The sequence below is a fragment of the Falco rusticolus genome, chromosome 7 (assembly GCF_015220075.1).
Source record: "Falco rusticolus isolate bFalRus1 chromosome 7, bFalRus1.pri, whole genome shotgun sequence".
NCBI lineage: Eukaryota > Metazoa > Chordata > Aves > Falconiformes > Falconidae > Falco > Falco rusticolus.
This window is the reverse complement of record NC_051193.1, coordinates 70,718,158-70,733,387: the sequence shown is the minus strand read 5'-3', so window position 1 is coordinate 70,733,387 and position 15,230 is coordinate 70,718,158. Positions and strand designations below refer to the sequence as shown.

General features: G+C 55.5%; 1 protein-coding gene across 2 annotated transcripts in view; it reads left to right on the top strand.

Moving 5' to 3' along the window:
• CREB3L1 (cAMP responsive element binding protein 3 like 1) overlaps positions 1-7,223 on the top strand; it is a 47,031-nt gene extending 39,808 nt beyond the window's left edge. For both annotated transcript variants that reach the window (XM_037396081.1, XM_037396079.1), the window contains exons 10-12: positions 3,682-3,802; positions 4,261-4,507; positions 4,905-7,223. In XM_037396081.1, the coding sequence (XP_037251978.1) occupies positions 3,682-3,802; positions 4,261-4,507; positions 4,905-4,941 (405 nt within the window). In that variant the 3' untranslated portion in view covers positions 4,942-7,223. The remainder of the gene's footprint in view (positions 1-3,681; positions 3,803-4,260; positions 4,508-4,904) is intronic.
• Positions 7,224-15,230: the final 8,007 nt, after the last annotated feature.

Sequence of the window (15,230 nt, the reverse complement as noted above, 5' to 3'; positions counted from 1 at the left end):
GTGACTCATTGTTCCTTAATGGAGCAGCTCATCAGAGCACCCCTGGCTCCAGCAATTCTTCTTCACTACTACCTGGAACGAGCCAGTCCAGAAGAGGGGCCTTACAGACAACGCCTGTGCTGTAGGCTGATAAAATATCTAATTTAGCTTCCCAACAATGTCTTATCTCTGCTTGCTGCTCCCTTCAGTTCCACAGCATCCCAGCCCACACACCAACTCTCTCAGGCTTCCTAGCTTTGAAGCATTTCAAGAATTTGTAATTTGCTTTTCTATCTTTGGCCAGTTCCTCTCATAGGCCTCCGAGTTTCCATTTTCAAATACAGCACTCCTTATCAATCCTTATCATGACAGATATGTGGAATCATCATGCCTTGCAGCATGGGAGTGGAGCAGAGTACCCTTTTTATTTAGCCCTGTGCCATTCCTGCTGTATATTTGTCCAGCCAGTTCCTGAAGGCCTCCAATGGTGAGCAGTCTTCAGCCTCCTCAGGCAAACCATTCCAGTGTTTTGTTATCTTTCCCAGATAAGGCTTTCTGGCTATCTCATCTCAATCTTGCTTGCAACAGCTTAAGCCTATTACAACTTCTTCTGCCCACTGTAAGGAAGATCAGTTTACCCTCCCTTTGTGTAGCTACATTTTACTTGTGCAGCTACATTTTACATATTTGAAAGCTATTGGTTTTTGAGCAACTCACTTCAGTCTGGTTGCTAGATCACCACTATTTCTTCAGTCTTCCCTTGTAGGCTGAATTACTGAATCACTGCTTGTTCCCAGAGCTCTCTTACAGACTTTCTCCAGTTGCCCCACATCTTTTTGGAAGTACAGGACCCAAAGCTGGACACAGGGTTCCACCTGAAAGCCAGTACAGAGCCAGCCAAAAAGCCTGTTCAACACTGCCTGGGCTGAGATTTGCCATTTGCAAAGTGACACCACTGGCTTGTGCCCACCTTGTGCTCCATTTTAACTCTCAGATCGTCCTCTAGTACAGCTGCCTGGCCACGTAGTCACTAACATGTTTCCTCTGTTAACCAGACCTGCTGCCTTGCAGGTCTCGGCATTTGTCTACATGGATCTGCCCACTGTTCTCTTGGACCACTTCTCCCCATGGTCAACATCATTCTGAATCTGAATCCTGACCAAAAGCCAGTCTGCTCGTAGTCTCCCCCATCTGCAGATTTGATACAATCCATCATCCAAGCCAAGCTTAAAAATGTTGGATCTTGCCAGAGCCATAACGGCTCTCTGCCACTCCATCTGCTACTTCCTCCCAGTCTGACGGTGCAGCATGTGATAACTATGTGCTCAGGATGTCTTTTTTTGATTAATTTTGCCTCCACCTTTCCAAATGGTTTTGCAGTAGTCTCCTCTAGATTAGTCCCCCTCACTTTTGAAGAGGTCAAAATGGTGAGACAGTAAAAAGCTATGAGATGAATGGTACTTGGAGTCAAACCAAGAGTTATTGTTATGGAGTGTTAAGGAGTTTGAAGTGGAACCAAATCAGAGCATCAACCAGAGTTAACCTGAAACAGAGTACAAACAACACTGGTTTGCAAAGCCCCAGCTGGAAGCCATGTAAAGCGAGAAGTTAAGTATACAGGTCTTTTGCAGCCCGTAAAGCCTGTTTTGTTTTAGAAGAGAATAACAGGCTTCACAGGGCTGGCTCCCCTTTCTAGAAGTTGGCTGTGATAATTTGATCGATGGGTTGAGGCCAATTGTATGAGGTTCAACAGGGCTCGGTGCCGGGTCCTGCACTTGGGTCACAGCAACCCCACACAGTGCTACAGGCTTGGGGCAGAGCAGCTGGAAAGCTTCCTGGGGGTAAAGGACCTGGGGGGTGGTTGACAGCTGGGTGAACATGAGCTGGCAGCGTGCCCGGGTGGCCCAGGAGGCCAGCAGTGCCCTGGCTGGTGTCCCACGCGGCGTGGCCACAGCGGGGCCGGGGCAGTGCCTGTCCCCCTGTGCTCGGCACGGGTGAGGCCGCCCCTCGAGCCCTGGGCTCAGCTCTGGGCCCCTCACGGCCAGAGGGACACTGAGGGGCTGGAGCGTGTCCAGAGCCGGGCGGGGGCTGGGGGGGCTCAGCCTGGAGAGGAGGGGGCTGGGGGGGCCTGGTCGCTCCCTGCAGCTGCCTGACAGGGCCTGTGGGCAGGGGGGGTCGGTCTCTGCTCCCAGGGAACAAGCGACAGGACAGGGGAGGTTTAGATTGGGTTTTAGGAACAATTTCTTCATGGAAGGGGTGGTCAGGCACTAGAACAGGCTGCCCAGGGGCTTGGTTGAATCACCATCCCTGGAAGTATTTAAAAGACATAGACATGGCACTTAGGGACACGGTTTAATGGTGGACTTGGTAGTCCTGGGTTAATGACTGGACTCAATGACCTTAAAGGTCTTTTCCAACCTCACTGATTCTATGATTCTGTGAATTGCAAGAAACATCTATTCAGAATTTACTTTTTCCCCTGTTTTTGTGGGATAAGGGTTCTAAATACCTTGTGTGCCTGATATGATGTGCTTAGTGTCTATGCTGTCCACACTTAATTTCCTTACTTTAAAAACAGCCATGGAGAGTCTGGACAATTAAAAGCCCTTTTTACATAGTGTAGAATCCCTGTGCTATTTATTTGATATTCCACATCTCCTGGAATCGACTGGTGGTCAAAATTACCCTGGTGTACCAGCTTCTGTGCGTTTCTTAGGCATGACTATTCCAAAATAGGTGGCTATTCTGAAAAGCACTCAAGAAACTGCTGTCCCCACAGGTCAAACTTAACTAGTGTATGCATAGGTAGTAGAAATCACCAACAGATGCGTTGCCTCTTCGGTGTTGCTCAGTCTGAGCACTGAGCTGGCAGCAGCTTGTTACAAACCACTCACAGCACATGGGTATTCAGATAATAAGTATTTCGCTCTGTATCTTTTCCCATGTGCCCCTCTCGCTCTGTACTGGCAGTTCCTTAAACGCCACAGAGTCCCTTACAATCAGCACTGGCATCTCACGGCAGGTTTACTGTTAGGGCAGAATTTGCAGACAGGTGCAGACCTACCAGAGGGGGATTTCCAGGGAGCTTTCATCTGCCAGTTTCCTTTTATCACTGCCCAGTAGCTCTGACTGGTCTGCCTGACAGCAGAAGGCACAGACACATGGTCCTGAATAGTGCATGTTGAGCATAAATTTAACCCTTTCCTTGCACTTTCTATCCTTGCTATCAGGTATTAGGCAGCTGCAGTTCTGCTGTCATTTCTGTCCTTGCATGGACAGTAGCTTCACCTTGCTATGTGCTGTGGTGCCTCACAGATTTGTCCCAGTGAGCTTGTTTTCTTACAGCACACTACAGCTGCTGCTGAGCCAATGGTCAGGTTCCCTTTGGTCGAGGCAGAGTTCATCCCTTCTATTGAGTCTCCCTTTTTCTCAGCTTGTTCCCCAGCTATGCCTTCCCCCGTCTCTCACCAACTGGCTGAGCAAGGTCTCACCATTGAACCAGAAGTACTTCAAATAAAGGAACACTAGGAAGCTTCTGACTTCCCTTCTTAGATTTGCAGCAGAGATTAGCAGAGTGGGCCCTTTCCCTCCCTGGGGGACCGCAGCAATGACCACACATTCTCACACGGCCTCATGCTTGTGTGCTGCAGGGGGAGCATTTCCTCATGGCTAGTGGCACTAACTCTGTGCTGATCTCTCTAGGTGCTGGCACTCTGCTTCGTTCTGATCCTGGGATCCCTGATGCCCTGTCTCCCTGAGTTTTCTTCATCATCACAGACAGTGAAAGCAACACCAGCACCAGACATTTACACAACTAGTAAGAGTGAGTCTAACGTGGTTCCTGCATTTCACCCTCTTAACCCATTTCCAGTTCTTGTCTTGATGCCCTTGGTTCAGGGTAGCGTCCTCCCCTTGGTGCCTACCCCATATGCTGGGGCTCTGGTGAGGAGAGAGTCCTGGCCTGTCAGTCTGATAACAGCACCTTGTTTGGGCTTGTTCTCTGCTAACCATTGTCCCAAAACATGACGAGTGTCAAAGGAAGGAATATGAGGCAAAAGTTCCAGGGCTGATTGATTGTCTTCTGAAGAGGCTGTGTGTCCAGGGAGGCGTTTACCTCCTGAAGCTGGGGGGAGATGGGTATCCTGCACAGCAGGCATCCTGCACGGTTACACACGGACAAGGCCATAGCTGGGGGAGCACATGCTGAAACCACCACCCTGACCCACATCCGTTGCAAGAGACCTTGTCCTCATTGTTAACCAATGCTCTCCTTTTTTCCAGTTCAGTCACGGAGCCTCCTTTTCTATGATGAAGGTGCTGGCTCTTTAGAAGAGAGCTATAGCTCCTTTCTAACCATGGACCATCCTGAGGGGTGGGAGCCCAAAAAAGGGCAGTCTGAGGAGGGAAGGCCTCACCTGGCCAGGACACATGGGACGGCCAAATATCTGAGCAAATCCCAGCTGGAGGGTCCTGACCAGAACCAAACTGACCCAACTCTCGCCCACCTCAAAGAGCGGTTCCATGAGAGGTAAGCAGCTGGGGGCCACCCTCCGAGCCCCAAAGCACAGCGTGGTGTCTGGGAGTGAGCAACAGCCCTGTCCCCTCTGCTGCGAGCTGAGGACAGCTGAGCTGCCCGGGATGCAGTTAGCTAAAAAGCAGCGGCTGGAGGAGGCCCGTGCTGGCAGGGAGCATAAGACCAAGTTTATTTTTCTAGAGCAGAAGTTCAGGACTCCATAGATTAGTGTCCCACTGGCACAGAGCTGAGGAGGACTGGTGATTCAGCGGGTCCCAGGCTTGCTGGTCATTCAGTGCCCTGGGGAAGGGCTCCATCCCTGTCAGAGCAAACCAGCTGGGCTCACAGAGGTGAATTTGCATAGGAGGCTGCAGTGAACCTTGACTGATGCCTTGTCTTTTCTTTTTCTCAGGGAGACAAGCTCCAGTGAGACAGCTGAATACTTGTAGCAGCTGCTGGACCTCAAGGCCTCATCTGTCTGATTGCAGGATTCCCCTCCTCACCAAGCAACTGAGGGGACTTGTCGGGAGAGGACGCTGCATTCAGACACTCCTAATCTGGCCTTGGGTTCAGCTTCTCCCCTTCCCCATGCCCCCCCGTTAGTACAGATCTCTCTGAGGGGAGTTGCAGGACTGCCAGAACCAGCAATAAATGTCTGGCGAAGCCCTGAGACACCCTCTTCTCCTGGCCTTACCTCCTGCTTAAATGAGCACTACCCTATGGATGTGGGCTCACCTTGGAGTGGAGGGAGATCAGGGGAAGCCCCCAAACTTCTCAGCTCACTCCCCAAAGCCTCCAGATCAAGGGGGCTGTCCCCAGGTGTGTACCCCTTGGCTACATCAGATGCACCTGAAGGAGGGAAAGAAAGTGCTGGTTTTGCTGTCCTGCCTGGGGGGCTTAGGAGTGGGTAATACTGGTGCTGGAGAGATGGCTCTGGAGAGTTTGAGCTCATTCATTCCTTTCCCTCCATCTGTTAGTACACTTCTGCTTCCATTGAGAGAAAACCTAGTTCTTCCTTGCTCTAGTTTTCTCTTGATGGACATACCTACATAACTTCCACACCAACTATCTGCAAAGATCTGCACGCAAACGGAGTGGGGGAGACAGATCCCAGACAGATAAACCACCGTAAAAATTAGCCAGAAGCTTCTGGGCAACCAGAGCTCTGAAATAAATAACAATTTTTCCCCACAACCCAATTCTCCCCACCCTTGGCACCCTTGCTTTGGCAGGGGTGGTATTTCTTTTTCTGTTCCCAGCTTGGGCCCTACAGTGCAGTGCTAACCACGTCAGTGGCCTTCTCACTTTTTGATCTGAGGCCTCCCGCTTTGAGAGTGGGTGAGAGAAACCCGCTCCCATAACCTGATCCCCATCCCGGCTCTCCATCCCTAGCTCTGCTTCATGCCACGTGGGGTCTTTCTAGGAACCACCAAGGAGAGCGCTGCAGCCTGTTGGAGGGCTGTTGGATAGCCATCGTTCCCCTCACATCCTCTGTGTGTACAGCAGTGTTGTGAAAGCCACTGAGGACATACTGGCATCTCTGGTGACAGGTCTGCCTTGTCAGGAAAGGGGTGGCATGTTGGAATTGGCCAGGGTCACCAAAGAGTCTTTTAGACCTTTTCCTTCTAAGTGCTGGCACCAAAGGTTGCGAACTCTTGCCACACCACCCTTCAGGCCAGACTTGCCAAGCCTGGTGCTGAAATGACCTCATCTATGCCATCCTCTTCAGCACCCAGACACCCATTTCTGACCCTTCTTCCTCCCCGGCAAAAGCCCTGCTGAAAGGCTCAGGTGTCTCCTTGCTCCATTCCCTCAGCTGCCATTTGATGGAAGGACAATGCGAGACACGAGCGTCGGAGATCTGGGATGTGGCAGGCTGCCCTGTGTTTGTACGTGCGAGTCCCTGTCCAGGCCAGCTCTCACAGCAGGTTCCTCTGTGGCTTGTTCCTCTTCACGCACCCTGGACTCACTCTGCACTGCCCCAGCCTCTCCTCTCCCCCCAGGCTGGGAGTGGAGAGGGCTCCCTGGAGAGGAAGGTTGGGATGGATCCTGCTCAAGGACTGGGAGAAGTGAGGGAAGGGCCCTCACATCCCTCTCTTCTCCCTTTTGAAAACTGTTTTTGCCCTCAAGCCGTTTAGGACAAATTTGGACAGAGGTAGCTGCAACCATACAGGCATGGCCAGCGGGGTGAGGAAGAGGAAGAGGAAGGCCTTCAGCGTAGTGCTGCTCTTCTCGAGGTTCACACAGGACCCGCTGGTCACCAGATACCACTGCATTCCCCATCCTCCGCCTCCACCCCAGCTCAAAGAACCACTGCTGGGTCCAAGCACGCCCTCCTCCACCCCAACACTTCCACTGAGCACGTCCCCGTGCCTCCCACTCCCACCGTTGTACAGAGACCAAGAGCAGAACTCGTTTGTACATAATGAACCTTATTTTGTATTATTGCCGATCCCTTAAGATATTGTATTTTGGAGACTCTCAGATCCTATTTTCAGTATTGTATTTTATTAAGAATTAGTGCGGGCTTGGCATCTATGAACTTCTTTCTTGGTAGCAGCTCACTTTCCCCTTATACTCCAGCAGCTGCCTCTTCCCTCCTGTTTGATTTTTTTTTTGGTTGTTTTTTTTGTTTTTGTTTTTTCAAGCCGCCTTTTCCCCTCCTCCTATCACTCGCTCTGCATTTGCTTAGTGAAGCAAAATAAAAATAAAATAAAAAGATGCAGCATCACCCTGGGTTGATGGCTCCTTTCATTGAGGCATGTTTGTCACACAGCCCGCACAGCTCCTCACCTCCTACTCCCCGACGGTCCCATTCCCTGGCCCTGTGCAGAACTGGTTCAGCGCCGGGACCTTGTGCTCAGTGTCGGGGGCTAGAAGCAAACTTGCATGTTTTATTTCCAGTAGCACTGTGATTTCTTCTGCAGTTCTGAACAAGTCAGAACTGCCTCAGTTTCTTACCCCCCTGCGAAATACCACTAACATCATCTTCTTGGAAAGGTGGAAGATCGTGGAAGAAAGTTAATGAGGTGCAGTGAGCTTCTCTGATGAAGGGGCTGCGCAGGGGTCTGTACAGCAAAGACATTGCTGGTAGCACCGTGGCTCTGTCCCATCCTGTCTGAAAAAAATACTTAAATCGTTCCATTACCCATAAAAGCAGAGCAGCTGCATTCGGATCGGCGAGGACCGGGGACCTGGCTGAGCCCGTACCTCTGACGGTCCACTGGCATCTGCGAGAAGTGACGGGGTTTGTCCTAATTTTGTGCAAAACACAAGGCGAGAGGGGCTCTAGAAAATGCATCTTTGTTTTCTGGAAAGAGTTAGGTGGGTTCGTTAGAATTTGCATGTTGAAACAACTTCTCCTTGTGATCCGGCCCCCCACATCTGGGAGGCAGCTTGGGCAGAGGCCCCTCACAGAGGTGCTGAAAGGTGGCCCGCAGGGCTCTGCCTTTGCCGCGGGAGAAGGGTATGAGGCTCAAGGCTTGCAAAGGTCTCTTTTGGCTATGAGTAAAAGCACTGAGCTGTTGCCATCCCGCTGTGACAGGGCTGGCCGCTGGACAGTGGCCGAGAGAGAGAGGAGCGCTCTTTTGGCAGCTGGGTCTGTGCTGCCGAGCGGTTTGGCGTGGGATCCCCCGCGTGTTTCTGACACAGCGCTCCGCAGGGCTCCCTTCCCCGCTGCTCACCCGCGGGAGCAAGGAAGTGCCTGACCTTGCCCAGCGGTTTGTGTCCTGGGCCAGAACTAGCTGAGGGTCTGACATTTTCCCTGCAGCACCTTGTCCAGAAGCCCCCTCCTGCCCCTGCACAGGCCTGAGGCACCTTCGCCCCCTGCACCCACCACTTTTCATCTGAGGGAGGGGCTCTTGCTTTGCTTGCCCTGTGAAACATCACCCGGCTCTTCGGGCATTGCCTCCCGGGGACAAGCTGGCCTGCACCCTTCACGCACACTCCAAAACATCCAGGGAAATGGGTGCAAGGAGGGAGCTCTTAAAAGGACAAGTTCCCAGGCTTTGGCTCCTTTAACACTGATGCGGCTGGAGCAACCAGACCCCCCACCCATCAGGAGCAAATTTCCCTTCGTCTTGACAAATTCTCCCAGTTCCGCAGCCTACCAGATAGCTCGGAACAGGCACATTAGGATCCTTTGATCCCCGCTATGCCTCCCGAAATGCAGCCAGCCGATCACACCTACCAATTTGGCTACAGCAACTAATTAGAGCAGAACAAGAGAATTAGCAAAGCAAGAGAGCACCTCCTTTACAAGTCACCTTGGGTTACGCTGGATGCGCTCCAGGTGCCCCCCTGTGCCAAGCCAGGCCTTCGCCCCTTTAGGGTCACATTTCGAACAAGCCTCTGCACTGTGGATACGTACAAGTGCTGAACAAAAAGAACACTAACGGAACACGGCCTTCGTTTTTGAGAGACAAATTATTCCCAACTGTTCTCTGTTACCAGGCCAACTTGGGGAAAAAAAAAGAAAAAAAGATAAAACAATTAGCTTTTGCTGCTCTCCGCTGCCAGGTGGGCCACTGGCCGTGTGTGTGACAGCAGCCTGGCGGGTACGTTGAGTTTGTTACAGCAGGACATGTGTTGTTAGGGCTCTCAGGAGGGCATCCCTGCTCTCCAAGCCCAGCATGGTCCCTCTTGCTGTCACTGTTTGGGACTGTGCTAGCAGTTGTCACAGGGACCCACCATGAAGCTCCAGTCCTACCGCTGGAGAGAACGGGGGGGTCGCACCTCCTGGCACCCCCAGGGGCTGAGGGCTTGACCCAGACCTCCTCAGCCTCAACAAATCCGTGCTAATTTCCTAATCTGGTGGCTGAAACGGAGCTTCCAGGTGAGCAGCATGGATGTTCCTTCTTTTGTGCCCAGGGAGGAGACCGTACCCTCCCAGAGCTTTGGTGGCTACAAATGCTGCTTCCTAGAAAGCTCGTGCCCTGCCTGTGCCTGCAAAAGTGAGGACGGGGTCTGTGGTAGCACCAAGCTGCCCTTGCACTGTCCCATGTGCCCATGCAGAAGAAAATCCCGACCCAGGGCACAGGAGAGCCCACCTGTAAGCAGGTGAGCCCCCGGTAAGCTGAAGGGTGCCATGGGTGCCAGGAGGGCAGGACTGAGCCAGCCCCACCACCCAGCCATGCCATCCCTGGCCAGCACTGCCTGCCCTTCCCGGGTCCTCAGGGAGCTCTGATGGCATCCTCCAAGGGAGGGGTGGCCCTGTTAGTGACAGACATCTGAAATGTCCTGCAGGAACAGGCAGGCGGAGTTGCAGAAGCCTGAGCAATCCTTTACCTCCCCTCATGCAGGCTTATCCCGTTACATCTCCTCTTCTCCAGCCACACAAGATCTGGGCGCACTGCCTGTGTGACGGCTGGACAGTTTAGTGCATGTGTCAAAAGAGGAAAAATCCTCTGCTGGCTCCTCCTCCCATCAGAAGGGTTTTCTGCTGCGCAGGGTCAGGCTCCATGGGAGGGCAGGAGGCACCCACTGTCCTGCCCCTCTCTCTGCCCCAACCAGAGGTGCTGCACGCTGGGGCTATGCTGTGCCACGTTCTTGGGATGTCTCCTGCAATAAGAGCCTTTGCTTCCCTCCCCGAAGCTCCTTTCCCATGGCATCGCCACAGCCATCAGCCAGGAGCGCCCCCGGGTAGCTGTGCCCTCCTTCCCGCGCTCCCCCAGCCCCCAGCTCACATCCACCCCCAGCTGCCATCTCCTCTCTCAGTGTGGTGGCCACTGACTCCTTCAACCATGAGGGACAGATGTTTGCCACCATAACCCAGGAGCTCGAGTGAGCCTGTAGCCTGCATCCCACCCCTCGTAGCTCCTCTGGGCATCCCCGGCTCTGCCCTGCCATGGCAGCCCGGCCAGCGCAGGTGAAGGTGGGTCTTGTGGCCCATGCAGCGAGGTGCTGCAGGTCCCTCTGCAGCGGCTGGGTACCTGCTGCTTCCCCCTTCCCACAGCCTGCTCCCAGCCTCCGCGGTGTCTGTGGGTGGTGGGAGGACACGGGCCAGTGCCGTGAGTGCTGCCAAGCCCCCAGCAGGTCCCTGTCCTGGCAGTGAGGGTGAAGCTGCTTCCCCAGGGCCAGCTCTGCCATCGCTGGGGGGGATCGCCCGGCGGCACTCTGGCTTTCAAGGGGAACAAAACCCCTGTGGGGGCTGGAGGGGCTGAGTCACACTGTGAGGAGGTTGCAGGGCTCCCTGCAAGTCACGACTGTGTGGGGGAGTGGGCTCGGGGGCTGCCGTGCCCCAGGGAGGCACAAATCCCCCGGCAGGTACAGGACTCTGGGGGAGGTGTCATCATGGCATCTCGGGCCAGACAAAGGTTCAATAAGTTGAACTGGGGGTGCTGGTGGGCTGTGGTTCCCAGGGAAAGGTACAGCCCTCCTCCATCCCCTGCTGTGTCCCACACTGGCGTCAGGAGCGGAGTGGGAACATGCCCTGCCGTGGCATCCTGCAGCCAAGGGGCCACAGGGTGTGTGGAGGTGATGGGGAGCACTGGCCAGAGGGGTGAGCTCCTCCTGATGACTCCCAAGGTGATAAAACAGTCAAAGCAGGCTGAGCACGTGTTCCAGCTCCTGCCGTGCCAGCCCTTCATGGGAAATCACTGGGATTAGGGGTGATGGCAACGTGTTCTTGATGTATTACATGACTGTAGGACCCTGCCATAGGCAACTGATGCAGGGGGTGGCTCTTACTGACCCGAAGCTCCTATTTGCAGTGCCCAGCAGGTAAAGCCTCAGCATGTGAATCTGGGGCAGAACAAATCCAAAACAAGCAGCCAGGCACATATGGAAGCTTTGTGGGGATCTCTCACCCCATCTGGCATCCGCAGCACTGGGGAAGGCAAGGCTGAGGCAGGCCAGAGCTGGGACTAGGGTTGCAAAGTCCAGTCCCAGCTCAGGACAGACAGATGATGCAACTCTCCTGATGGATGTGGACAGAGGACAGGAGAGTCTTTCTACCTCTGGATACCAGGATTGGAGGAAAAAAATGCCTTGAAGTAGTAAAAACCATGGGTAATGTGGACGCCTAAGTGGCAAGGAGCTGAGTGAGCCTGCTAGGAGGAGGGAAGCCTTGCTACAGCCATACCTCTCCTTGGGTACCACTGCCCACAGCCGGGGACCCCATCCCCATCCATGGGCAGTTGGCCAGAGCAGCAGGTACGGTGCAGGTACCTGTCACGCAGTTTTCCAGGCTGCCTGACTTTACCTGGCTGCATGTCTGGGTCAGAGGAGCGGTGGAGATGCAGCTCCCTGAGCAGCCCTTGCAGGCAGGCAGGCGCCAGCTGGGCTGCAAGCAGCGAGGGGCAGCTGAGTTGTCTCCCCCCTCTGCCTCCCCGGCCTCCGAAGGGTTAAGTGCCAGTTTCAGAGTGTCTCTAAGGTGCCACCAGGCTGCCTGGCTCGGTGCAGCTTTCCGCAGCCCCCCTCCACACGCACACACTCATGCTCACTTTCTGCTTTGTCTTTTGAGGGCTGCTGCAGGATCGGTGCACAGGCACCTACCTCTCTGCCTACCTCTGCCTGCCTCTCCTGCTCGCCTGCTGCTGCCGGGGACACCGAGGGACGTGCCTAGCCCCGGGGGGACCCCGCAGAAGGCACCCCAAGCTCTCCACCCCTCGCTGGGAGCATCGCCATCCCTGGACGTGCTCTCTCCTAGCCCTCCAAGGAGCATCACCAGCGTCTCCGGGTTTCTGTCAGCTGTTCCTCTGCTTCACAGTGGCAGGGCAGCAGAGACAGAGGGAGGCTGAGCTGCAGCGCCTGAGCTGCCCAAATCGCTCTCAAGAGGCAGGTAAATACCACTGCAAAAAGTTGGACGCTGCTTTTCCTCCTTGCTTGTGCTCCCCTGGGAGTTAAGCCTCACCAGGATTGTCCCACGGCCCTGGGGAGACGAAGTGGAGCCGCACCCGTGGGACCCTGTGGGGCAGGACGGAGAGGTTGCGGGGACAGAGCAGGACTCCCCACCTGGAGAGACACCTCACCTCAGCATGGCTGAAGGTCCCGGGGGCTGGAGAGACTTCACCCCAGCCAGGGGTGACAGCGAGGTGGCCAGGGGGGCCACCGCAAGCCTCTGGGGAGCAGCAGATGCAGAGAGCACCAGGCGAGCAGAACACTCTGTCCTCTGCAGCGCGGATCCAGCTTGGGAGGAGATGAGAGGGGCGAGGGCAGTGGCGGAGGTGGAGAAGCAGTTCCTGCACTTGGCCATCAGAAAGCAGGTCTCCTACAGGTAGGAGCCATCGGGTCCCCGCGCGCCAGGGCTGGACTGGGGTGGAGGAGTGCCCTGTCCAGGGGGCATCTCCCTCCTGCGGGGTCAGGGCTGGCTCTTCCCACCGGCCACCAGTGCCTTCCCACTGGAAAACCTCTCGGCATGGGGACAAGGGGAACAGTTAGCCCCTTCTCACCCCACCCACGCAACAGCCCCCTCTGCAGTGGCAGTCCTCCTGTCACCATCGCAGTCCCCCTTATTTTTCCTTCTCGCTGACTCCTCTCTCCCGTCCCGGGGCTGCGATGCCTCCCAGGCCCCTCTCTGGGTAGCTCGTGCTCAGCTGCCTGCCGTGGGCTCTGGCCATGGGCTGCACATTCCCTTCTTTCTCTGCAGCGCCAGCTTGTCGCTGCTCCATGCACTGGGTACAAGGGACTTCTGGTAACGTTGGCTCTCCTCTTCCTCTGCGACCCCCAGGCAAATGTCCCCTTGCTTGATTCCCAGGTCCAGAAACCTCGGTCCCACCTGGGGAGACTGAGCAGTGATGCAAAGGTGAAGGGGCTGAGACTGGGGCTTAGGCTGCAGATGTGCCCTTAGGGGACACCTTGCAGCACTTGTCCTGGCTTTCGGTGTGACTTTTCTGCTGGGACTGCTCTGCTTACCCCCCTACTAGAGCCATGCAAAGCCGGTGGGGGCAAAGAGTGGTTTTCATGGCTCCCGGGGAGCTTACAGGAGCCGCTGCCTGGTGATGCTCAGGTGAGCTCCTATTCCCAGCTCCAGCTGTGGTCTCTTGGGTCAGCTTGGTCCTTGGTCAGCTTGGGTCAGCACCTCCAGGAGCTCAGCTTTATTCTTTCCCTCACAGTGAATAAGATCTGGTGTCTCACCCTCCCCTTTTGTTCACCCTTTAAGCCCTTCTACCATGTCGTACCTCTGAACTTTGCAGAACGGCCCTCAGGTGTAAATGAGGAGAAATCCTTCGACCCTGTGCCTGTCCGGGGTAAACGCGAGCCCTTGCAGGACCGACCCTGGGCTGCTGGGACCGAGCCGGGAGGAGAAGGCAGCAGCCACCTCCTTACCCTTCTCCTGAGCTGGCTTGGCCCGGGGACACCCCTGCGTTCTCCTGGGCTCAGCGGCACCATGCCATGCCATGCTGTAGCAAGCACCAGGTGGTTTACAAGCAGGTGGAAAACCGGCCCAGAGGGTGTTGGTGCCATGCCTGCTGCTGTGGTGGGCAGAGGCCGGGTGGGCTCTGTGCCAGCCCAGGACATGGGGACCCCAGGGCACGGGGCTCTGCTGGGGGGCAGATTTGGGGCAGGAGCTATCGGTCAGCGCTCCCACGCGTACAGCAGCCCTTCTCCCCCCTTGTGTGGGCTGTGGTGCAAACTGTGAGCAAATTGCTCTCTGATAATTGCGGTAATGGGAACTGATGGGAAACTGTATTAGTGCCTGCAGAGCAGGAGGGGCCCTGGAGCTGACTCATCTCCAGCACCTGTTATTCCTGCAGTGGGTGGCAAGCAGGAGCCGGGGTGGCAGAGTCCTCCCAGAGGCAGCCCCACATCCCTGAGCCTTGCTGTGAGCTGGGGCAACGCACAGACCTCCTGGCCCTCATTCGGTACCTGGGGCTGCTCACGGAGGTGCCAGGCCGAGCTGGGAGGATCTCTGCCCTGATGCCACCAAGGGTGAGGGATTATCGTGCCAAGTGGAGGGGGCAGAACAGGATTTTCTCCTCTTAGCTGTCTTTCTCCAGATGTGCACAGCATGTTTTGCAAATGGATTAGCCAGCTGCAATTATCCATTCTCCCCAGGGGAGGAAGGGACCGTATTGCAACCTAATTTGATCAGCCTGAATTTGCTCCAGAATTGTCTAAGGTTGCTGGGGATTGTTTACATCCTGCTCACCCAAGCCGGCCGCCCCAGGCAGGCGGCTCCGCTGACACGCTCCAGGCTGTGCCACCCTTCCGCAGAGCTCCTCCATCCTCAGCCCTCACCGGGAGTCCCTCTGCAAGAGGCGTTGCTCCATCTGACAGGGCTTTGCAGGAGAGAAGAGCAGGGCAGGGGCGGAGGGGATGCCGCAGCTACCTGCGGGCCGGCGGTGAGGGAGGAGGTGGTGTTTGGGATCAGCCGCTTCCTTCGCCCTCCATCTCTGGCAGCCCAGCAAAGGGAAGGGGAAACGGGAGAGGAAGTGTCTGGGGGTGGAAATCTGCTTGTGCAGTCCTGTGACGCCCACACAGGGTCGTCTCTGGCTGCTCCCTGGGGCACGGCAGGCAGTGATGGAGCAGTTCTGGGTTAACCTCTCATCAGGAGCCCCTCCAGCAGCACAAGAAGCCCTGGAGGGGGTGCTGACAGAAAGCCCCCCCCCCGATGTGCTGGCTCTGGAGGCACTTGCTGAACCCTAGCGTGGAGCTTAGAGGACCTCCTCTGTGGGCTGCGGGCATCACAGCCATCCTCAATGTCAAGTGAAGGTTGGAGGCCCCTGTCCTGCTGCCAACCTGCCTGTTCCTGCTGGGACCCATTAGTCATCACAAGGTGCAGGCAGCATGAGCTGCT